At 37.0% G+C, this 25,900-nt stretch overlaps 1 protein-coding gene across 6 annotated transcripts in view; it reads right to left on the reverse strand.

Moving 5' to 3' along the window:
- LOC733061 (actin-binding LIM protein 2) overlaps window positions 1-25,900 on the reverse strand; it is a 105,473-nt gene that overhangs the window by 4,873 nt on the left and 74,700 nt on the right. For 2 of the 6 annotated variants that reach the window (XM_062676336.1, XM_062676333.1), the window contains exons 2-18: window positions 25,527-25,687; window positions 23,359-23,477; window positions 22,085-22,260; window positions 21,095-21,152; window positions 20,161-20,323; window positions 19,489-19,659; window positions 16,534-16,605; window positions 14,710-14,887; window positions 13,337-13,464; window positions 11,940-12,051; window positions 11,267-11,427; window positions 10,145-10,224; window positions 9,492-9,649; window positions 4,943-5,031; window positions 3,431-3,500; window positions 1,720-1,760; window positions 512-718 (exon numbers count right to left, since the gene is read on the reverse strand). In XM_062676336.1, coding sequence (XP_062532320.1) covers window positions 512-718; window positions 1,720-1,760; window positions 3,431-3,500; window positions 4,943-5,031; window positions 9,492-9,649; window positions 10,145-10,224; window positions 11,267-11,427; window positions 11,940-12,051; window positions 13,337-13,464; window positions 14,710-14,887; window positions 16,534-16,605; window positions 19,489-19,659; window positions 20,161-20,323; window positions 21,095-21,152; window positions 22,085-22,260; window positions 23,359-23,477; window positions 25,527-25,687 — 2,144 coding nt within the window. Of the gene's footprint in view, window positions 1-511; window positions 719-1,719; window positions 1,761-3,430; window positions 3,501-4,475; window positions 4,556-4,942; window positions 5,032-9,491; window positions 9,650-10,144; window positions 10,225-11,266; window positions 11,428-11,939; window positions 12,052-13,336; window positions 13,465-14,709; window positions 14,888-16,533; window positions 16,606-19,488; window positions 19,660-20,160; window positions 20,324-21,094; window positions 21,153-22,084; window positions 22,261-23,358; window positions 23,478-25,526; window positions 25,688-25,900 lie in introns of all 6 variants that reach the window. The other 4 variants (XM_038020713.2, XM_038020714.2, XM_062676335.1 and 1 more) reach the window with 4 other exon arrangements.

Below are 25,900 nucleotides of genomic sequence, written 5' to 3' on the forward strand. Positions count from 1 at the left end.
TCGCAGATAGGCACATAAAAATAATAATAATAATAATAATATTAGAATGCGTAATTATGAAATTGACATTTCTAATCTGAAATCTGTTTTAAATTGATCCACCAACGTCTCTAGAACCAGTCTTTGTCCACTTCAAGTAAGCAACAACGCATAGTGTTTTTTGGTTAAGTGGGGTTCTACAATTAACAGTAATAGGATAGGTACCACCCCGCGTATTTCTCAGTTTGAAGGGTGGGGCAGCCGTTGTAACTATACTGAGACCCTAGAACACATATCTCAAGGTTAGTGGCGGTATTTACATTGTAGATATCTATGGGCTCCGGTAACCACTTAACATCAATCAGGTGGGCTGTGAGCTCGTCCACACATCTAAGCAATAAAAAATTATAACTTTTATATTATTGCCCTTGTAGGCGAGCTTACAGCCCACCCGATGGTGAGTGTTTACCGTCGCCCATGGACTTCAGCAATGCCAGGGGCAGACTCAAGCCGCTGCCTACCGTCTACCTACCTCTAAGTTAAGCCTGTCGACGTCGGGCGGCAGCCTGTAGTTGGTGATGAGCAGCAAGTGGTAGGGGTAGAGCTTGGCCGGCTCGTGCAGGAGATGCGAGGTGGCCATGTTGGGGAGGGAGCGGCGCACGCCCCCCACCCCGCCGCGCACCCCCACCCCCGACCCCAGCGTGCTCACCCCGCGGACCACTATACCCGCTTCGGTTGTCTGCGCAATCAAATACGATGCATAATGAGCTTTCCGTTATTTCTACTAACAATAAACATTTACTGGTGGTAGGACGTCTTGTGAGTCCGCGCTGGTAGGTACCACCGTCCCCCGCTTATTTCTGCAGTAATGCGTTTCGGTTTGAAGGGTGGCGCTGCCGTTGTAACTCTACTGAGACCTTAGAACTTACTCAAGCTAGGTAGCGGCGTTTACGTTGTGAATGTCTATGGGCTCCGGTAACCGCTTAACACCAGGTGGGTTGTGAGCTCATCCACCCATCTCAGCAATAAAAAAAAACAATTCTTGTCAGAGTTCAAACAGTAAGCAGAGCTGATAAACATCAGAACGCGGATGCCGTAAATTTATATATTTGACTGAGCATTTTTTTTAATGTGTTATGTTTCGACAGAAAAGCGCATCTTCATTTTAATTCTAATTACTTTTATACGGATTCAAATGTGATCAAGAAGAGATTCTCGATTCATTTCTGGATCACAGAGCTAACAGCCCACCCGGACTAACCACTAAGTTTATTGGAGCTTATGATCATCAGAATGCGAATGCAGTCTTATCCATCTTGAGGCACTAAGTCTTAGTCTCCCTTATATTGTGTTCACATCAGCACGTATGACTGCTTCGCGACAGAAATATGCAGGATGGTTATCTTATCCCTTGCGAGTTTACAAATTGTTCTACCACCGGTAAATTTCCTTGTGGTCAAGTTGTTTTTTTTGTCATTTTCTTTTTTAGGTATGTTATATAATTTTCTTTCATAACTTTTAATAATTTTTCTCGTCTTTAATAAAATAAATAAAAATCATTTAATTCAGACCATCTTAAGCCTATATGTTGTAAGTAGTTGTAAGTATACTTATAACTATGTTAGTAAAATTATAATTAAAATTAAATATACCAAAATTATTAAAACATTTAATACATTAAAATAAATAATTTGTTCGTATTATATCAGAAAATAATGTTTAAATTTTAAATGAACTTACCACAGCACTTCTATCCACATCGGTTATGGAGCCGGCAGAAACTGTAAGAATACATTTTTACACATCACTACAGCATCTACTTTAAAAAAATAATCTTACATTGATACTAATAAATTTTTAATTAGTGTATAAAGTGCTTATTTGTGTTAGTTATCTTTTACGAGAATGTTTTAAAGCTGGGATGTGTTGCGATTTGTTTATTGCATGATTAATAACACAAATGAAACGTATGGTGTCTACAAATATATTAAAATTGCATTTTGAATTTTGATTCGGATGAAAATAATTAACAGTCTAGATTTGAAGTCTGCAGCTAAATCATACATTGCTTTCCACATCAATGATGTTGGCTCCAGTTTTATTAAAACTCTCATAAAATGAATTTTCCGTTCGCAGTCAGTTGAAATTAACTTTTAATTTTAATTTTTTTTATTGCCCTTGTAGGCAGACGAGCATACGGCCCACCTGATAGTGAGTGGTTACCGTCGCCCATGGACTTCAGCAATGCCAGGGGCAGAGCCAAGCCGCTGCCTACCGCAAACTGTCCATATTTCATGTTAATAAAAAAATCCTAACCGAGTCCGTGTCATACATGTAGATAAAAATATAATAATTTTGTGACATTGTTAATAAAATGTTAACTTTATTTTAATTATTAAACTACAGCAAATGCAGATTATATTTAGTGCATTTTTTTTTGTTTATTAATACGACATTTTTAAAATGAAGTATGAAGTTTCTTTGCCTTTACTATTATCGTGATCCTCGGATTCCGAATAAAATTTACAATCAAAATCAACTCTCCAGGATGTTTAGAAATAATTTGCAAAATTACATCGTAATGTTTGTTTGATTTAAGAAAGAGAGTCCATAAAGACATGATGAAAAGTAAAGTCAATTTATGATTATTCACGTAAAAATTCTATTAATGAAAACTATTGGTACATATAATAAATACTATGAATAAGCGCTTTGCGGAAGGCGGGATTCCAAAGTGAAAACTAAAAAATGTTGTTTGTCTCTTTCTCGCTTAAGCTTTATGCGTACGTTTGTCTCTCTCCGGCAAGCGAGGCGATACTACTTACTGCACAGATCCGTCCGCACTGCGCGCAAAAAACAACCCAAATCTTAATAGAATACGTGCTAATAAGAATCATTATTCTTTGATATAATTTAATATAAATGTTACAATTGGCAACATTGGTCATTCAACGTGTATCGCCGCAGTAAGAAGTGGAAATAGGATATATATTTCGATTACGTAATTTTTTTTTTTTTTGTACTCAGTTAAAAAAATCGAAATACATTAAAAATTATAACACAGAAAACATATGTGCAAAAAGCCGACCTAAGCTCAGAGATTGTTTTTTTTCAACAAACCCGAAATAACGATAGAATATATAAAATATGTACTTTGAATTTATACTATACAAAATAATGTAAGAAGATAGTTAGAATTTTTTTTGATGTCAACGCCATACACACCAACCATCCAAATAAAAAAATATAGTATGAAATCCTAATATGTCAGATAAAACCTATACATATATATATATATATATATATATATATATATATATATATATATATATATATATATATATATATATGTATAAATGTGTATAAATATATATATACACGTTAAATTTATTGTGTGTACCTACATTTTTATAGTTCTTGTCCCAAAATAATATAAAAAGGAGGTACATACTATCTGATTTGCCGCTGCTGAAGTCGGTGCTATGAGTTTTATCTCCCATGCCGCTGAATGTGAAGTCACCCTGTAATTACATTAATACAATGACTGCCTATCACAAATACTTAATATTTGGTATTTTAAAACGATTTATTTAACTGCTGCTTTGTTCGAAAATAAGAATTGTTTAATTGCCAATATTTTCACTATTACTTACAAAATACCGTTGGGATACACCCTGTATATATAGTATTGTAATCTTTTTAGGGTCCGGAAAACAAATACACTACCTTAATCTAAGTAGACAACAATATATGTGCATTCAATGAAACACAGTCGAAGGCAGTATGTAGATAATGACAACAAAATTCACAACCCAAAAAATTCTCATTAATGCAGTTTATTCAACACCGCGTTCATTGACCCCAGAATTCAATTTGTAATTCGTTGCGGGCCCAGGTTAGATCATACTATTAAAATTATTCTCATATTTGTAAATCAATATTGGGTTTCGGGAAACGTTTTTAAACACCCTGTATAGTCAACGTAACAGCTCGAACGACCCTGTCAAACTAATGTGCCATATTTATACTTCATACCTTTTATAGTTTGGTTAAATAGTATTGCATCATTTTACCAATATTATTTTATTAAATTTTACTTGATTTTTTCATAATATTTTTGTGTGACCGACGACTTGTTTAAGGGCGCGGAAACCCACCGGTTGGGGGCAATGCAAGATAGACCAGTTTAGCGAGGTTGAGGGAAGACCTATATCCAGCAGTGGACGTCTGTGGGTCGATAATGGTAATAACCAGGGTTTTAAAAGCAGCTCCAAGCCAAATACGTTCTCGATTTATGGGTGCAGGACCACAAATATGAGAATAGAACTACGACTTCCGTATTTAACAAGCTACCTAACCCCCCCCCAACCCATTGCATTTAGGTGTCGCCCGGTTTCGCAATCAGGGTCACTGACCAGTAAGCCAATCACTACCACATTTATTGACAGTAGATAAGTAGGTACCTTAAACGGATAACGGTCGAGAGCTATACTTACGGCAGTACTGGACGAGAAAGTGTGCGAGCGCGCGGCGAGACCGTACCCGGGTCGGGGCGCGCTTCTCAGTGACGAAACAACTGTAACACTGCACTTTGTACCAACGACGCCTTCGTCCCACGACCTAACCCGAGTCACTCCCCACTCTACGACCTTACGCACTAATCGACTTACCTTATTGCGTGTAGACTAAAGCTCAAAATCGATCAACCACTTATGTTACTTAGTTCATAATAAAACAAAATCGAGCGTTACACGTGAACGGACCGTTTCCCAAGCACTCGATGACGTCATCAGCTTAAATTAAATTTCGAACTACCCGCCATTATAATAAGACTTAATCGAGCGTTACAGGTAGGTACACGAACCGTTTCCCAAGCACTCGATGACGTCATCAGCTCAAGTTAAATTTCGAACTACCCGACCGTTGTGCGGGGGGACGGCTCGCCACGTGTGCGCCCGGTTACCTCGGCACGTACGTTGCAGTGTCGCCCGACGCCGGCCGGCAGCGTGCTCGACCGGAGCCCGTAGCCGGGCCGCGGAGCCGCGTGCATTACTACACACATTCACACCGCACATACACTAACACGTATTGGAACAACTACTGACGAACACGCTTGTGCGATTGCTTTGTACGGATCGATCGAGTGTTATACGGCCAATTGATTTGTATGCGTGTCCGAAACTAATGTATTTGTTTTTTTATAAAACATTTTTAGATTCGAAGTGGCTTAATCCAAAATTCTTGTTTTTTTTTTGTAAACGCAAAAAAATTTTTTTAAATTTAAAATTTTCCGTTTTAATACTTGAAGTCTTAAAGCGCAAAACTTGAAGTTTTAAGTTATGCGCCTGATTTAATAGAAACGGAAAGCGTACTTTATCCTTTTCTAGACAAAAATTTAAATTTAATTTTTAATTAGAAAAAATTAATTTTATAAACTTATACAATAGGTACATGTTTATCCTGGCCGAGCCTTTGCTCGCCCACCTATCCTGCTGAAACTGGAAAGGCGTCCGGGCCACAAACAATCCGTCAATCATTAAAAAAAACAGTCGTTCAAAGTATAAAATTCATTTTCTTAATTTCTTTAGTTAGGCCACTTCAATTCTAAAGGTTCGATAAGTATTGTCCGATCAGCATATAAAATGCGTGAAAAGTGAAGCCATCATGTGCTTATATTCGTTTTGTTTTGTAACAGCACGTACTACGGCTTATCATAACAGAAAACAGTGAACTAAAACCAAAAAGTCGGTATTGATTAATATTCGAGACATTGGCGTATAAACTTGAATGAACCCGTAACAATTATAACTGTACTTTTGAATCAGTCATTAAACTTTACTACAGTTTATATTAATTTTCCGTTTTACTAATTTTACTCAAAGTTTACATCCAAAGACTTGTTACTATATATTTAACAACTACCCGTTATCAAAATTTGATGACTGTATCATTTCAACAACGGCAACAAATAATGTATTGTCGTACCATATACCATATAAATAAAATAATTAAAATAGTTAATAGAATTTAAACGAAAAGCGCTTCATAAATATTGATTAAGCTTAATTGTTCCTATAAAATATTCCATGCATTATACATAATATATGTGTATGAAAAAGAACATATTAGTATTATTAATTTTATCCGAAGCACATGCAATTTTTTTTATTGTTGTAATATTAAATGTAATTATTAATATTAAATAAGCAATTTGATCCGGCCACGATACGTAATTGTTGGCAATATTTATTGACCCGCACGCGGTACCTATCGCAATATGTTGGTACCGAAGGGTAAGGGCTCAATTCAGTGGGAAGTACTAAGCCCGAATATAAAAATCTCAATAAAATTATTTTTAAAATAAAGTAATTAAAAACCATTTCTGCTGACAACATCGGTTAAAAATTCAGTGTGACCAGATCCGAAAAAAAAATTATATAAATAAAAGACGTTATAATAATACTACATTCGTGTAAAAATACGTATGTATAAGCATTGTAAAGACAATAGACAAAACATCTAAGACATCACACTGATAAAAGGCTCTGGAATATAAATCGTAAAGCCGATAATAAAAATTGGGAATGCTGTCATTTTAGCAATGTGTTGACTAGAAATTTAAATTGTATTCTACTTTGAGAGTACCGTTGTAGAAGCAAACGATATTCTAAAAAGTACATTGTGGGAATCAAAATTCAAAATTTCGAAATATTTTTAACTATTGCAAAATATACCTTAATGTCAATGGAGCAAGTTCCAAATTCCATTGTAAAAGAAAAACACGACAATTTTCTTTTGTTTCTATATTCCAATGACAGCATTGAATTAAGCGTAACTACAACAATGTAAAAGCCAATTTCTGAAGCTTCTCACCTCGAGTAGTCGAACGGTAACGCGCGCGACGTCCTAACAGCTTTTCATCGTACGAGCTTAACTTAACTTTGAATAACGTTAACGCAAACGCTATAATTATAATGAGAACAAAAAAAAAAGAAACATGTGTGCAATTCACACGTGTTAGAAGTGAAACCTTCAAAAATTTAAATACAATTATCCTAAATGTCTAAGTATATGTAAAATTATGTCATTAGTAAATAATTGTAAATCATATTTTATAGTATGAGGGTAGCGCCTTCTGTGAACCGATATTTTAACGTCACGTATAATCCTAAATTGAAATTCACTACAAGAGGTTTCATACGCACGTTAGTATTAAAAAGTTTCATAGATGGCGCTGTATTAAAATTTTTCGACACTTCCGTTCCATACCTGCGTGACGTTCATCTGTAAAATTTTTACCCTCATGCGCCTAAAGAAGTTTCACTTCAAAAAATAGCATACTTTATGTGTAAGGTTTCAATATATTTATAACGATTGCGTTGGATCACGTTTTTTTTTTTTTTTTTTATTCAATAGGATAATGTAATGAAAGACAAAGCATAGATGATTTTGAGTATTGAAAAATCAAAGCCGATGAAATTAATTAATAATATATATTTAATTAGAGTTGAACTCACCCTTATTTGCGTTAAACGATTGTATAAATACTGCAATGAAACTTAATTATTACTTAAATGATCTAAGCTCTGTCTCTTTATTATTAGCACATTGGAGTTTTAGAACACAACAATATTGACAAAGAATGCATACAGATTGACAAACATTAGCTATGAACAAAATTAAAGTTAAATAATTAATAAACTTTATCAGTAAATATATTGGCAATGTATCTGCAAAGTTCAGTCAATATAGCGGTCAAATCACTCCAATATGTTTTCTAAAATAGTTATTTTAATGTCATACCAGACGATTCGATGAAGCGAATTAGACGAAGGGTACATTGAATATTTAATTATATTTTAATTTTTAATTTTTTAATTTGATTGATATTTTTACATGTACCCGACGTTGTAGAATGGGAGTGACCAGGGTAAGGTTGTGCAAATTAATAATGTTATTAGCTTATAGTACAATAATTACATGATAGGATACATGTAAACAATATTGGATATAATTTATATTACAATCCTCTTTCAAGGAACGAGATTAAAAAAAAAAAATTACAAGTTTTTTCCGGGTCATGTAGAGATACATCGCTAGCGGGCCAAACGTTAGTACTTCGGTGTGCTTAGTGCGAGTTTTTTAAAGTTCACGATCGATTTTTTTTTATTGCTTGTATGGGTGGACGAGCTCACAGCCCACCTGATGTTAAGTGGTTACCAGAGCCCATAGACATCTACAACGTAAATGCGCTCACTAACATCAAAGGTTCGCGTTCGCTCGGCCCGCAGTGGGACGATGCTCATGCTCATTTAGTTCACTTCCAATACTATATTACACGTATCCTTTTGTATATGAGAGAGGTTATCATTCTGTTTTTTTTAAAGGTAATCGGTGTGACTCTTTAGTACAACTTGACGGTAGTGCAAAATTAGTAAATATAAACTCGTTTTTTTTTTTAAATCGATTGGCGTTACCTTATAATCGAATATTTTATCTTAAATAACCCATATAAATAACCCATTTCAAATAACGCAATCGACCGAAAAGTATTAGTCACAGAACCGTGTGTTAACTTTGTATAGGTAAATACGTTAATCATTTTTATCGATAAATACAATAATTTTTATCCGTGTTTAGTTTTACGTGATAGGGAAATGTTCTATATTTATCACTAATCTAAGATTGACCACAATTTAGAAAAAAAGGGTAATAACTTGAGACACTGACTGTACTGTGTTTAAAAAAAGTCGACTACAAACCTAATATAGACTTGTGGTCCAAATTTGTAGATAAAAATCATTGTATATGATTAGTGTATTCACAACATTTTGTTAACACTAAACCTACAAGTAAAATTGACAGTTTTCATACATTTGTGAAATTTACTAATTTATTAATAGATACCTAATCATTAACAAACTACAAGACAATTCTTTGAATGTGTCTGTAATATTATCTTCGGTTTTAGCTATTAATTACTTTTCTCTATTTAAAAAAAATTATTATCTGTATTGAATAATAAAATCGATTTTTTTTGGAACGAAGTTCCTTATGGGACGATGCGGAGGCGTACCCTAACCGGGAAAAAATGTCCGCAACGTCAAATTTTTATTAGTAATGCACAGTGTACGACTTAACTTTGTAATAACGTACAAAAAATAACATACTTTTTTATTATATTTTTTTTTAAAATCATTGTGAATAAAATAAAGTTGATAACTTTGTAAGGTAATTTTTATTTATTTTTATCATTAAAAAAATCATAATAAAAAATGTATACCCCAATAATTACTTTCTTTATAACTCAAATAGAACTTAAAATTAATATTTTTATAATAAGAAACTTCGTTCCGATCGGGTGTCCCACAACACGACACATCTTTTTTTAAATTACGTGTCAACTTGACGTAGCGCGGCAAACGTGTCCACGAACTGTCAAACAGTCGGTAGGTTTAGTGTCAACGCACAGTGGGGGGGGGTTGGGGGCGGTACAATGTCGGGGCGCTGACCGTTGTAGCTGGGGATGTGCGAGTGGCTGGCGTGCGAGTGGCCGGCGTGCGAGGGCTCGTCGAGCGCGCGCGGGTGGTCGAGGCTGCGGGATGGGGACGCGCCCACCGGCGATGAGTAGCGCAGGCGGTACGTCGGCTCGCGGGACGCGGACGGCGTTCTGCGCACACACAAACGAACAATCTTAGCCAACTTAGTATCTTAAAGAAGCGTCAGAACGCTACTTCGACAAGGCGGCGTGACACGAAAACCCTTTTTCGACCGCGACGGTGCTTTTAGGACCCTCAAGAGCTCACCTACACGTCTAGAAGCTGAAACAGCCTCTCAAGGCTATCAGCATAGGTATGAGGAAAAAACTATTTCTTTTATAAAATAAACTCAGTGTCAGTCGTAGTTTTTTAAAAGAGTTCCTGGATCTACTCCTTAACAGTACGTATCCGTGGGGACTCACAGGTTAGTTACTTTAAGTTTTACTTTAAGTTTTAGTTTACTTTAGTTAAGTCAAATTGAGCCAGTACGCTGCTCAGCTAGCCGTCCGAGCGTAGCTAGATTAGCCCCTTAGACTACCAAATAGCAAATAGGTTAATGTAGACAATGCCTGAGACTTCATTTTCCATTGTGTTATTAATTATAGTAAAATTAAATTAATAAATACCTGCTTGCGTTTCTAGGATCTAAATTTTGTTTCTTCCACTGCTGAAGCTTTTCGCGTTCTTTTACTTCCTTCAGGAACACCTGTCGTGGATGCGATTTTTATTAATAATCAGCCAAAACGAGGAAGTGCCATTTTTCTTTTGCTTCACAACTGATTTCTGTATTATTTGTTTCGTTAACAGCTATTGATGAACTTTAGTGTTTTTATTTTTTTTAGTGCAGTATTTTTACATCTTTGAATTTTGTTTTTAAGTTGACATCGTAACAGATAGAAAACAAAAAGAGAACATCTAATTACAGTACAGTAAATTTGGACCTTAAAGCATCAGCAATTATAGTCGAATTTCGATTACATACTGAAAAGACAATATTTTGGATAAGCTATTTGCAAATAGCTTCAGATCGTTCTGAATCATTCGTTATTTGACTGAAACTGCGACGTATACGAGATTCCCGACCAACCACAAAACACCAGTGTGCTTAGTGCAAGTTTTTAATTTTCCGATCGCGTAAAAGTTGTAGGTACATGACAAAGAGAAGATCTTCCACCGAGCGGGTGATATTGCTCGGTAGACCGACGGTCTCAATGTTGGTGCTCGGAACTTGTATACGAGTATATGCAAGCTTCTCTTGAAAATGTCGTAAGCGAGATTCAGGCATCTATCAAATATCTTGTGTTGCCACGGTCACCGTCCTCGTCGAACTCGTCGCTTGCCACGAAGGGCTCGACGAGCGAATTAACCCATAGACACAGCCCACTGAGTTTCTCGCCGAATCTTCTCAGTGGGTCGCGTTTCCGATCCGGTGGTAGATTCTGCGAAGCACTGCTCTTGCTAGGGCCAGTGTTAGCAACACACCCGGTTTGAGCCCCGTGAGCTCACCTATACATTAGGGCGAAGCTGATATAGCCTCTCAAGGCTATCAGCATAGGGAGGACAAAAAATTGCGTTGTATGATGGCTACGGCCACAAAGTAAACTCAAATTTGTATGGAGTTGGAGCAGCCTCCCTACGTTTACCGCTAGGGGCGCTGCTCTAACTCCATACAAATTTAACTTTTACCCGATCGAGAAGTTAAAAACTCGCACAAAGCACAAAGTGTACTTTAACGAGCCCGCACCGACCTGCGCTATCCCCGTCTCGATTTTGGACAGCTCCTCCTCCTCCTTGCGCAGCTTGGGGTCGACCCCGGCCCGGCCGTTGACCGCGCCGTTCACTTTACCGTCCACCTCCTCGTCGCTGTCCGGGACGCCCTTGTACGTGTCCGACCATCGCCTTCTGCGTTCTGTCGAACATATCCATTATTTACATTTGAATATAGTCTTTCGATAGGGCTGGCACTATTTAGCTTTAGGTAGGTACCTAACTATAGGTAATTAACTTTTTAATATCTTTAATGAGTTACAAAACATTGATGACTAAATTAAACTATTTAATATAAATATTTAACATATAATTGAATATTCTTAAACACTGAATAAAAGTCATTATCAATTCAACAAAGTGAAATCTAACAGCTCAACAAAAGTATCGTGACATCCCAGAGGTATAGAGACTAGAATTAGAATAGGGTTGTCCCTATTCTAATTCTAGTCTCTATACCTCCCAATCTACTGTATGAGGTCCTACATCTCGATTGTAAAAAACAAAAAAAAATCTGACAACTTGCATAGTCTAGTGGGACATATGTCAGAAGCACCGTGCAATGTGCACCCGTCCTTAATATCAATGGTGTGCTTCAAGATTTAAAAAAAAAAGTAATTAAATTATTGTGCCGAAATTGTTGTGGAAACGAACCCGGATCTGTGTATGGATAAGGTGGTGCTGGAAAATCGTCTCTCTCTATCTTCGGTTTGGTTCCGGGGGGCGGCTTGTAAGCAGCCGGGTAGTGTGACAGCTCGATTGGTTCCTAAAATTGAACAAAAACCATACTTTTAAGCTGCTTTCAGACTAAGCTATACCATAGTGCCATATAGTATAACAGCATATACTTACTTAGCCAATAATATATAGTACAGTACAGTATGAACGTGCCATAACAATGTATGGTGTGCGATATTGTTGTGCTATGAGCTATATAGTCGTTGTCCAACCAAAATCTGCAATGTGTACTTTTAGAGATTTTTACTTTTTGACCTTTTCGTATAGTTCACAGCCCTACTATCTACCGTATAAAAAAAAACTGTTATGCGTCTATACTAGTCTATAGCTTTCATTTGATATAGTTCCTAAAAATTCACCTTCATATAAAATTTTATACGACAATGTTTTTAGTCGTTAATAATTCAAAATTTTTACACATAGCAGATTTTGGTTTGACAGCGACGATATACTATATGCTATTATATTATAGCGTACTCTGAAAACGGCTTTATTTCCAATACTGTTCCGACTGAATCGTTTAAAAAAAAAAAATTAAGCAGCGCCATCTGTCGATCCATAACGGAACTACTTAGGTTTCTTAACGGTGTCATTATCGATAGGGCCTTTGTTGTATTGTGAAACGCACATTAATAAAAACCAATTTTAGGGTTTACAGTTTCTGATTTTTGTGTACCGACAAAGGTTAATTTTAATAGTTTATATAAAAAAAATGATTGCTGTTATTAACAAAATTCTAATATAAAAAAATACCAATTTAACAGTCGGTGACCATGAAAACTGTAAAGTAGGTAGTCGAAGCGTCGGAAATAACAAAACGAATTCTAAATAATATCAAATTTATCTAATTTATTCAAATTTATTCTTTATTCTTCTTTATTCTTTATTTGTACACACTGTTAATATAATACAGTAATTGCGATAAGATATAAAAAAATGGCGAGCTTAACTCAACAATTGAGTTATCTACCAGCTAACCGTTCTCAAAGAAGGAAAGCTTTACATTAGTGGGTAGATGAGTACAATCTAATTAATTTAATTATTGATTTTGAATTGAATTTAATTTCCTTTTTTTTTGTATTTTCTATAAAAGCGTATTTTGTTAGTTTTTTTAAACTATTATTTATTTTTTAATTTAATTTCAAGTTTTTCAATATATGTTTTTTAATATTAAATTGTCATCGGCCCTTAACAAGTATACCAAAATCGAGTTAATCCGACGTTTTGAATCAATCAAAATCACGTTCAAAGATTACGTTACACACAAACATACATACGTCTGAAGCTAATAAAAGCGTAGTAAAAAAAATTACCTCATTGTTCATGTGCGGTGACTTGGGTCGCGGCGTTTCGCTGCGGATAGAGTCCACCAGCACGCGCATCCCGGGGCGGGACGACGCCTTACTACCCGCCCGGGACGACGCGCGGGTGCTCGCCGACGCTGCCAAACAAATTCAAATTCAAATTCAAAATCATTTATTTCAACTTAGATGTCATTATAACACACTTGTTGAATGTCAAAATATAAATAACAATGTTAACTCTACCACCGGTTCCAAAAAAAGCCACAGTCTTGAGAAGAACCGGCGAAACAAACTCAGCGGGCTTTTTTTTGTTTTTTCTCAATATTTTTTTGTTTTTTTTTTTAAATAAGTAAGTAAGTATAAATAAACATTTACCCTCTCACTTTATTTATTTATGTACACACAAAAAAGAAAACATAATACAGAGTAATAGGAAAATTTATGTACAAAGGCACTGCTTATTTCTTTAAGAAATCTTCCAGCAGACCTGCGAGAGGATTATGAGAATAATAATTAAAAGTGATGAGTGTGTGTTTAGAACAGCTAAAATAACAAATACAACATGAGTATTATAGGAATGCACATAGCAAATATTGTTAAACTTGAATACAAAATATTATAAGTAACACAGTATACGTGGAGTATTTTTTTATTTATAATCCTAGCTGAGAGCCTTGAGAGGCTATTTCAGCGTAACCTTAACTAGTAGGTGAGCTCACGGGGCTCAAACCTGACGAAGTTGCTAACACGAACCCTAGCAAGAGCAGTGCTTCGTAGAATCTACCACCGGATCGGAAACGCGACCCACTGAGAAGATCCGGCGAGAAACTCAGTGGGCTGTAAATACCCTCTCACTTACACGCATACGATTGTATTACTACAAACAAAACGATGGAGGCAATACGAAAAACAAACGAATGCTTTATTTTTTATTGCTTAGCCATTTCAATAAAACTAGTGTTCCCCCGGTAATCAAAATTCGAATATAATAAATTGAAATTATAAGTTTTAAATACACTATTATGATTCTATTGTCAAAGACTATTATACTTTCATAATCACAGACTTCGCCAAGATTACACTTTAAACAAATATTAATAAAGACAAACAATATTTAATCTATTCTCAATTCGACCACAGACTGTAAAGAGGCAATAAGAAAAGTTTGACAATAAACAAATCGTATGCATGCGTGTGTGTGTAATGTTTTTTTATTCTCTATAAGTGTGGAAAATTTCGTCCGCGCAATAGATATGAGGAAAAAATGATTTCTTTTATAAAATAAACTCAGTGTCGGTCGCAGTTTTTTTTAATAAAAGCTCCTGGATCCTCCCCCACTAACAGTACGTACTCGTAGGGACTCACAAGTCACAGTTACTTACAGGGCGGGCGGTGGAAGTGCGGCGAGGTGGGCGGGCGGTCGTAGGGCTGCACGGGGCGGCGCAGGTACGCAGGCTCCGTCGTGAGGTACGAGTACGTGGTGATGCGGTGCGGACTGCACGCGCCCGCCTCGCGGTACTCGCGTAGCACCAGCCCGGGGGACACGGCTCGGTACCCGTACTGGACATGCCGCCGACATCACAACTCGTATTATACGATTGGACATTATCAAAAAAACACGCCCCTTCTCCAAATAAAGTTTGAATTAAATAAGATCTAAGGATAGACAGTGGCTTTAGTGTGTCCTTGACATTGCCATTTACTAATTTAATTTAGCATCTGTTTTTTATGGCATCCCCACATTTATAACGTCGACTATTGTTATTGTCCCACTAACAAATTAGTGCAATTAACTACGAATAATAAAACTATAGAAAAGTAATTACGCTTCAAAAATGGTTCCACGTAAATAGCTACCGCGGAGGGCGGGGCTTAAAATAGCTACAGAATGGCGTGCCAGTTCGCTGTGGCACTCGTATCGTGCGGTCGTGTTGCGTCAGTTTTCGGTTGACCAGATAATTATTATTTTGCGCTTTTTAATTTTAGATATGAAAAGCAGTGGAATTAGCTTCCATAGTTTTATTATTCTTAGGCAATTATATATATTTTTTTAAATACTATTACATTGTTCTTTATAACAAATATTCTAATGTTACAACTGCGTGGGACAATCATAAAACTGATAATAATCTGGGGGAGTACCTTAGGATGTTAAAAATCGGTTGGCTTGGTTTTCTGATCGAACCCAAACAAATATCTCATTTTCCTTTTTAACATCCACCTCTTTTCGTAAATTTAACATAGTCGACCAAATACTATGAACACAGTTTCATTAATTCCATTTAAGCAATTGAAACTAAGATGACTTTTTAATTAAGATGACTTTCTAATTACTTTATATTTGTGTGGTTAGGTTCCTCACTATGTCCCATTATTTTTAATAGCCGATGTCTTTATTTAGTCTTCCAGTTAAATTTTCTATTTACTCTGTAATGAGTTATTTACTCTGTAGTAAGAAACTCTGACCCTGAGTAAAGTTTGAATGCGTTAAACAGTATGTAGCTATTTTAAATTCCCTGTTATGGGGAAAATTTCCTGAAAGTAAATACATAATTTTGTTAGTTTACACATCAACATGCTCACATTGTGCGAGGACATGGGAAGGGTACAACAGAAAATATAATATGCGGTAAATCATAAATAAGGCATTGAAATAAAAAGACAAAAAAAAAGAATTGAAATAAAAAGACAAAAAAAAACATGTAAATGTGTCAACTAATAAATAAAAAAATGCCTCTTAAAGTTATACATGAACTAAAGGTTGTTTTATTTATTTATTTATTTCCAAACCTTTAACTTTTTCGGTTAATTATGGACTAAAAAATTCGTATTAAAAAAAAAATTTTTTTAGAATTCACTTTCTTTACTTTACACTCTGTTTTTGTTTTTATTGCTTAGATGGGTGGACGAGCTCACAGCCCACCTGATGTTAAGTGGTTACCGGAGCCCATAGACATCTATACAATCAATACGATATGAGTTCTGAGTATAGGTGCAACGGCTGCCCCACCCTTCAAGCCGAAACGCATTACTGCTTCACGGCAGAAATAGGTAGGGTGGTGGTACCTACCCGTGCGGACTCACAAGAGGTCCTACCACCAGTAAAAATTATTTAGGTTAATATTCCAGTACAAACTTTAAGAGGCACGTTGTAAGCTTAAAAAATAAGAAAAAAAATAAAAGGTAATACAAGGGTGTGAGCAGACCTTTCTAGTCAAGCTACTGTAGGGACTGCAGTATGAGCCGTTGACGCTGGGTGTGCGCGATCGCAGCGAGAACTGTGTACCACAACATAAACTAGCAAGTCACATACTACTACACACATACGACATACACAGCGCATACATTTCAACATTAGAGGCATCGTGTTGCGTTTGATAACGTCACGATCATTTTGAAAATCAAAACTGAACTTTATGCGTCTAATGTCAAGATCCGTTTTTGTGTAAGCGTCATACGTAAAAATTTGAAAGTCTCATTTCACTCGAGAGATTTTTTCGAGATTATTCTTACGTAGTTTATGAACAAGCTCAGTCTCAAAGCTGATGATACCTCGCGAGACGTACACAAGTAAGCTAATTTAAAGTTTTTTTTTTTGACGAATGGATTACTTGTGGTCCAGAGGCTATACCAGTTTCTCCCTTAGCCAGGAGGGGTGAGATTTGCTAACAGCTGCCCGAGCGCCTCCCGAGGAGACTTAACTACTCAAGGGCAGCTGCTTCGCGAATGAATAATATCTTATTATATTCGATAGCCGAGTATGACGCCCACACAAACACTTTCAGTTGGCTACACGTAATCATGAGAGCTACTCAGAGCTGTGACGTGTACAGTTCCAGACAAAACTGACTTCTTTAAACAGATATTTGTCACTTTTAATATTAATTTAGCATCAGGCTCATTTAACGCAACAGCTCTGAGTGACGATAACTACATAAGCATTCCGTTGTGTGTGTGCACTTCAAACAACTCATTTGCAATAAAAATATAGTAATTTAATTTAAGTCTTATATTTATTCATGAAAAATCCGATTTTCCTTCAGCGCATTAATGTTCCCATTGATGCGCACACACACACAAATCTAAAATTCATACATATATTATTATATTAACTACACGGTGAATAAATTGTTGGGTAATGAACAACTAAACAACTAAAGCTGTTTTGTGGTTTTAAGAGTTTGTAATTTAAAGAAGAACAATTAACATTTTGTTATCGACTTTTAACCACAAGTATAATTTGGTAGAGCTCGGTTGTTCTGTATTATTATTGGAATTAAAACTTTGATTTAATTGACGTCCAATGAAATGGTTTCAATTTATTGAACTGTATTAACAATATTTTTCTTTTATCAAACTGTTTCTTCCATCAACTTTATTTTATATATAAATTATTTAACTCCGTTGTCCGGTTGGAATGAAAATCTACAAGACTAAGATGAAATGAATTTATGAAAAACAAAAACACATTTACAATACGACGAGTGCAGTTTGCAACTACGGCTGTAAAACAAATATCAATCAATCAGTGCAAACAAAAAACTACAAAATCAAAACAAGATACCATAAAGAGAAAGCTAATTTGTATTATGAATAATAAAATGTGAATATATAATTTTCGTTTTTAAGTCCTCATAAAGGAAAATTATGCCGAATGTGAAGTGCGTGCGAATGTAATATGCACGTACACGCACTCGCTGCACGCAAATGCGTACGCGTACGTACCTTAACTTAATAATCGTATTGGTAATTCGTGTTTTTCAAATATTTGTTATCCATATTAAAATATTATTACTATTTAATTATATTATTAATGATGTACTAATGATACTATTTGGAATAAGAAGATTAGCGAAATTTTCATCTACCCATCTAAAATTTGTTAATTACTACTGACGAAAAACGAAACAAAAAGAACCGCAAAAAATTTTATTTCCATTTTTAGACAACTACTTATTAAATAGTTGACAATTTTAATTTTTGCTATTCAATTAGCTGGTCTGGTTCTTTTGGTGATGACGTCATTATAATATCATTACATTTAAATAAAGTTTTGTGGCTAGAGTCGAGACCGCATCATTTGATAACTGGTTAGAGCTTATTTACATTGTCATTAAATACACTAATAATGCAGTATTTTTGTGTCACTACCATTGCTATTAAACTACAAAAGAAATAATTACTAAGGAATGTAGATGAGGTGATTGACCGTAATGTGTAGTTATGTAATTACCTACATCATCATGGTGAAGGCAAAATCAAGTTTTCAGAAATCTTGTGTGAATTTATTTTATACAATTTTAATACCATATATGTTCAGTTTATGTTTTACTTTTACTGACTATTAATTTTTTTGCTAAAATCATTGACTGTAATTTATTGAAATTTTCAATTAAGTTTTGGTAGACAGAGGCCTGGTTTTGACCCTGGCATTGCTCTGAAGTCCGTGGGCGACGGTAACCGTTCACGATCTGACTCACGTCTGCCTGCACGGGCGGGAGTGCGCCGCCACCGCCACTTATTCGCGGCGTTGGCGGGGCTGAGGTCCCGTAGAGCTAGGAACAGTCCAACGGCCAGGGCAATTGCGCTGTTAAACCAATTTCTGTCCGAAATCCAGGATGCTGACGTGTTTGCCGATTGTTGGGAATACTTTTTTCCAATATAATGTTATTTTTAGCATAATAATAGTACTTAATAATTTTAATAATGTTTTTTTATGTTAACGAGTCAGGCAGGCGTTTTGGTGCAAACTGTAAGCCTGACTTTTGAATTGAATGGAATAAATAAATCTATATATATAAAAATGAATTGCTGTTCGTTAGTCTCGCTAAAACTCGAAAACGGCTGGACCGATTTGGCTAATTTTGGTCTTGAATTATTTGTGGAAGTCCAGGGAAGGTTTAAAGATAAACATGAAAATGCTCGGAATTAAATAAAAATAGCAATTTTTCTTTTCATTTGATGTGTCTTTTTGTTTGTTTTAAGTTTATTTTATACAAAAGTTTAGGTCTTTTATTTATCGATTGAGGCACTACGAAGTCTGCCGGGTCAGCTAGTAAATAAATAAAAGAATAGATTAGCGCTTTTCTTTTTTACATTTTGATACCAATCCCTAGAGTGATTGGTGTGTACGGATGCGTGCGATGTCCGGTGGCGCTCACCTGCAACTCGGAGGAGGCTCTATCGGCGGAGAGCGGGTCGTGGGGCGCGGGCCCGCAGCGCGGGTGCCAGATGGCGGCGCCCTGGAGGAACATCTCCTCGCCGTCGCCGAATGGATCTCCGCACTTGCTGCAGCGCGCGCACGTCGGGTGGAAGTGGTGATTCTCTCCGGCCTGCATTTTCATTAACGGCTTTAAACTTTTTTTTACGGGAACGCGAGGAGTGAAGTTATGTGTTTCTTCAGGTCTAAATGTGTTATAATGGTGGTTTATTAGCTGTTTAGTATCTGTGAAAGTGCACAAATGAAACAAAGCCGCCGGACGTAACTTCTCGGGATCCACCAAAATGACCACCATTTTACTGAGATTATATTATTATTTCATCCCATATCATCTCAACTCATTTCATTTAATTTCATCCCAGTTGATTAATGTCTCAAACTAATCATCTTCATTTCATTTCACTCCATATTATCATTTTTCATAAAAATATCCCATATCATATTATTTTATTTCATTTCATGCTGTTTCATATATTAATCAACTTCATTTCATTTTATAATATCATATTTCATAAAAAATATATATGATAGATTAGGATGTATGGTATGATACTTTTGCCTTTCCATTTGGAAAAATAAAACTACTACTACTACTACTACTACTAATCGTTACCTGCAACACCTTCCCGGATATGTATCGCTGGCAGTACGCGCACCGCACTCCGTACAGACGCTGGTAGTCTCGCTCGCAGTAAGGCACGCCGTCCCGGCCCATGTACTCGCCCTGCAGCACGGCGCCGCACTCGCCGCACGAGAAGCACCCAGTGTGCCATTGTCTGGGGAATATTAACATGTCGATGGACATATCGAGGGTTGAAAGGCCATTTTGGTTAAAGCGACATTCTTACGACTTTACAGGAGAGCAATTTGAATTTTAAAATTTGGAAAAAATATCATGAAAAAAAAAAACTTCTTCAGTTATTAGAATGGGGTAAACATAATTGAAGTTCAATTAAATGGCCTTTCTAGTCTTACCAGTGCAGGTGGGCAAGCAAGGGCTCAGCCAGGAGGGATGGGATTTGCGCCTCCAAAGGAGATCTAACAACTCAAGTGCTTCGCGAATGAATCTACTATCGGATCGGAATCGCGACCCGCTGAGAAGATCCGGCGAGAAACTCAGCGGGCTAATGTTTAGGTTAGGTTCACATCGAACTCTTTGCCGAGTTCAACGAGTACGGTTACCGGGGTCCTTACTCCTAGTGTTAGGGATAAAGGTGTCTAATGCAACGGTTAATGGATCTGATGGATCCGTAAGGACGTGTTTAGGGTGTCGACGGTGTCTGGCTCCTGCGTGATCAGGATGAACTGTTCTTATATGAGGCCTTCAGCGCAAAAGTGGCCTAACCCACAACTTTTTTATTCTATATGACGTACATTGGAATTTATTTAAGATATAATGAATTTTGATGCAAAACCGGCCTCTCCATAGTTTCACCCATAGATAACAGATAGCTTTGTAAACATTATTTTGTCACTTAAACCAAATAGACTTTCACCCTTCGGTATCAACGAAGGAGGGAAATATTTAAAACAGATAAGCGCCTTACCTGTCTAGTGCCACCAAAGCCTGACCCTCGGATAATTCTTGACCGCAACCAGCGCATTCTGAGAATAAAAGTAACATAGTAACTTTGTAACAATACCACGGACGCTATTTGACTGATCCCAATGGTAGATCAATATTGTTCCTTGCAATTTTAATAATAATGAATCCGCAGGGCATAATTATGAATTTTCCAGCATCAGAACCCCCATAAAGTTAAGAGTTTACAGTAACCGTAATTTTTGTCATTTATTTACCTCAAGACTGACATTAGCATAGGTAAATGCCTATTCATATGTGAGTCGACTATTATCAAAGCCGGCAATCTGACTTTTGGACAATGATTGGTAAATCAGAAAAACGAATTATTGACTTTGTATTCCATTGGCAGTCATAAAACTCTTCGGAACGACATCTTAGATAAATAACAGGTTAATTATTAACCTTTATTTAATGCAAGTTTTGAACCGTATTCTTTGAAGGAGACGATTATATTCAAATTAATCTGTATTGACATATCAATAAAATTTTTTTGTCCAAATGCACAGATTGCCACCTTTGATAATAGAAGACTCATGTATAACAAATTAGAAACAAAACAGTTACTATCTCACCTTATGCCTTTGAGTATAGTGATTGATAGTATGCAATACATTCAAGATTTGATATCGCCTATAGATGTTCGGTTTTTTTTATTATTTTTTTATTGATTAGGTGGTTGGACGAGCTCACGGCCCATGATGTTATTCCTTCACCATAGAGGTCAATCGTGAACAGTTGTCAAGTACGTATTTCATTACAAAAACTGGCACCAGCCAGCGGGACCCGAACTTCGATGCATCCCAAGACACGAATGCACCGCACGTCTCATCCTTTAGGCCACGACGACGTCGCTTAATACCAATAAGTATCACTTAATACCAGTACCGCCGTAATAAGGGAGCCGTGTGCTTCTTCATTCATCTAAAGAAGAAACGAAAAAAAAAACCGTTACCGTTCTGATCTGGCTGTCGTCGTTCAACATTATTCTGCTGTGGCTCCGGAGTGGGGGAGCTGAGGGGGGCCGGCGCCGCAGTCCTCGCGGTCTGTCGCTGCGGCACCGCCACGCAGTTCGAACAGACAACTTCTGTTCCTGTATACGTCACTTTCTCACCCGACGGGAACGCTCTCCTGTGATTTCAAACGAATAAAACTTACCATAGGAATCATAATAATTTTATATATACTGGTGGCAGGACCTCTTGAGAGTCCGCGCGGGTAGGTACCACCACCCTGCCTATTTCTGCCGTGAAGCAGTAATGCGTTTCGGTTTGAAGGGTGGGGCAGCCGCTGTAACTATACCTGAGACCTTAGAACTTATGTCTCAAGGTGGGTGGCGGCATTTACGTTGTAGATGTCTATGGGCTCCGGTAACCGCTTAACACCAGGTGGGCCATGAGCTCGTCCACCCATCTAAGTAATTAAAAAACAAAAAAAAACGAGTGGCAATCACACAAATCTTCTTTTAACCCTAATACCACCATGTGGAGTCGGCGAAGTATTCATTTTTCATTAAGGCCTATCATTCGTCATATCTGCACGCATACCCTTCTCTCCTATAACCTCTTTCACACAGTCCATACAAGTCTATTTAGGACGCCCGCTCTGCATATTACCAGTCACACAAATATAACGTAATTCGCGTGTATGTAAGAAGAGTTTTGTGGTTTTGAACTGGAGAAAGGTCTAGGGAAAAGCGAGTTGATGGATTACTAGTGACCAGTACGCCTTTTTAGCTCAAGGAAGGCAACTGTTTCTTAAGTGCAACTACAACTGGACCTAAAGCGTGACATGCTGTGAAGATTTAGCAATAAATCCAACGGACTGAAAGCTTTAGTTTGTGTATCACGCGAAGTTTTTGTTAATTATGAACATTATTATTTAATGGGTCCTTACGATTTTTTATTAAACTAGTTCCCGATATTTCAACAAGACCATTTTATTCGTGATCTTAATGATCTGGCCCAGATAGGGCTGAAATTAGAGCCCATTTAATGTTTTTTTTTAATGTAGATAGCCACGAAAGTTTAAAACAATTTGTAACACTTGGACAAGTATTACGATATATTAGCAACGGGAACTATTCATCTATCAGAACAAAAGAGTACGTCAAATAGATCCATCAGACTCTATTTAGGGGGTCGATTGTGACTGGACTGCGTTAAAAAAATACTCATGGTTGTAGTTAGCGAGGAAAACATGGTTTAAATGTAAACGGACAGCACTAACTTGCATCTCGCACAAGTGAAGCATTTCTGATGATACGTATTCCCGAGGGCGGAGACCACCTCTCCTTCTACATACTGGTTGCAGGCTGCGCATCGTGTGCCAAACGCGCGTTGGTAATCCTGCGCAAAAGAAAACATTAACATGTCAATGTAACATTAAATTATCACGCTAACAGTTTATAAGTAGTTCGAAATTTGACGAGGGTACAATGAATAAATCCCTCCAAATACATATCGTAGTCTCAAATTTGTTATAGTTAACAGCAGTCCAAAGATTGCTTCACGGCAGTAATAGACGAGATGGTGATAATTATCCGCACGGACTCTAATTACGACAACTATAGCCGTCGTAATTAGAGGTATTATGAGTTGAGGTATTTTGCTTGCTACCTCAACTCACAAATGAAAAGAACACTTTTTTTTCGTTGCCTAGACTGGCCAAGACGAGCTGATCTTAAATGCTTACTAGAGTCCCGACATCTAAAACGTAAACGCTACCCACCTTGAGACACGAGTTCTAAGGTCACAGTTGTTACAATACAACGGCTGCCCCACCCTTCAAACCGAAACGCATTACTGCTTCACGGCAGAAATAGGCAGGGCGATGTTACCTACCCGTGTGGACTCACAAGAGGTCCTACCACCAGTCGAATCGAGAAGAACTTAAATCGTATTCTCGAGAAACACAGACCACAAAGCATTCACATGTGTTAATGCATATGTGGCGGGTAACCATCATACAACGCAAGATATTTGACAGATGCCTGAATCTCGCTTACGACATTTTCAAGATAAGCTTGCGTATATACAAGTTGCGAACAACAACATTTGGACCGTCGGTCTACCGAGCAAAATATCACCCGCACGGTGGAAGATCTTCCCTTTGTCGTCTAAGCCTTCCCAAACATACGTTAAGTAAAAATCACCTATCGCTTTCTAGCATACATAATATGTACATAGTTACAATATTAACATTTGATATGCACAATCCACTTCACGCTTGCATGATGTCTGCTTACGTTATCATTTTATTGCAATATCGTATCGCTAATACACAGTAGGTAGGTACTATTATTCGGTGCCTACACTTTTGCGTTTCATGATAAATTAGCAATAATCACGGTTGACTTGAACAAGTTCGACCATGTACTGTCATTTATTTTAAAACGTTTATGAAGAACAAGTCGGCTATTAGCTAAGCGACTACGCAACGTTTGTTCGTGTCAAGACCACTCGTGAATACGTTACGTATTTAGGCTTTGCAACCATAAACTAGTGTGGTTAGTGAGAGTTTTTTTAACGTTCTCGATAGCGTCAAAGTTAACTCAAATTTGTATGTGAAGTTGGAACTTTAGCCGCAAGGGGCGCTGTTCCAACTCCATAAAAATTTGAGTTAACTTTTACGCTATCGAGAACGTTAAACTCGCACTAAGCACATAGGTAAAAAACAAGACATGAACAATATCTATTAATCATATCATTTGATAATATTCGGTTCATTTAATGATGCCATGGTAATTTTTTACTGGTGGTAGGACCTCTTGTGAGTCCGCACGGGTAGGTACCACCACCCTGCCTATTTCTGCCGTGAAGCAGTGATGCGTTTCGGTTTGAAGGGCGGGGCAGCCGTTGTAACTATAATTGAGACCTTAGAACTTATATCTCAAGATGGGTGGCGCATTTACGTTGTAGATGTCTATGGGCTCCAGTAACCACTTGGGCTGCGAGCTCGTTCACTCATCTAAGCAATAAAAAAAAAAAAAAAAAATGCCGCCCCATCTACCGATATAGATTAAACTAATAATGAGTCTATTATAATTTCTAATATTTAAGTTCTTTCAATTATATTTTGTCAAACTAATAATCATCCAAGAGTATCTCACACTCTATTCTCTCTTCTTAACAACAGTTTGACTAAGAAATCAAAAGGCAAATGTCATGCTATTTTCTAGTTTGATTTCCTTACCTACTGTTATTCTAACAAGCCTATCCAAGGCCTGATTCTTTCAAAGCACTCCTATCAAAGATGCGGCTTATCATGAACTTGCAAGCTAAATTAGACTTTAACAAGTTTATCGACCTAGGTCATGATCGGTTTGATATAGACGAAGTTGAAGAAAAAGACTTAGAGCTCAAAACGGTTTCACCCACGAATGTGCATCAACTAACCTGCGGGCAGTAGTAGTGTCCGTCCTTGCAGAAGAAGCCCCCTTTGGCGAGAGAGGCTGAACAAGTGCGGCACGTGAAGCAGGCGGTGTGGAAGTACTTGTCCGACACGCGAAGCACCTCACCGCTGCACTTGCCGCCGCAAGATGCGCACACCACTTTGCCTGTAAAAATAAAAAAACATTGAATTTTAACCAATTAAAACTTAATATTACCGCCGTCAACATATATATGATGACAGGCAAGTTATATTCCATAAACTTTGTTTGAAGAGAGAGTTTGAAAAAGCTAATTATGTCAGATCAGCCAGGAATGGTTTTTAAAGAGATTTTTTGTTTCTGCGTGGATAACCATTATTTTATATAAATAATACCATT

Source organism: Bombyx mori, chromosome 26, assembly GCF_030269925.1.
Source record: "Bombyx mori chromosome 26, ASM3026992v2".
NCBI classification, from domain to species: domain Eukaryota; kingdom Metazoa; phylum Arthropoda; class Insecta; order Lepidoptera; family Bombycidae; genus Bombyx; species Bombyx mori.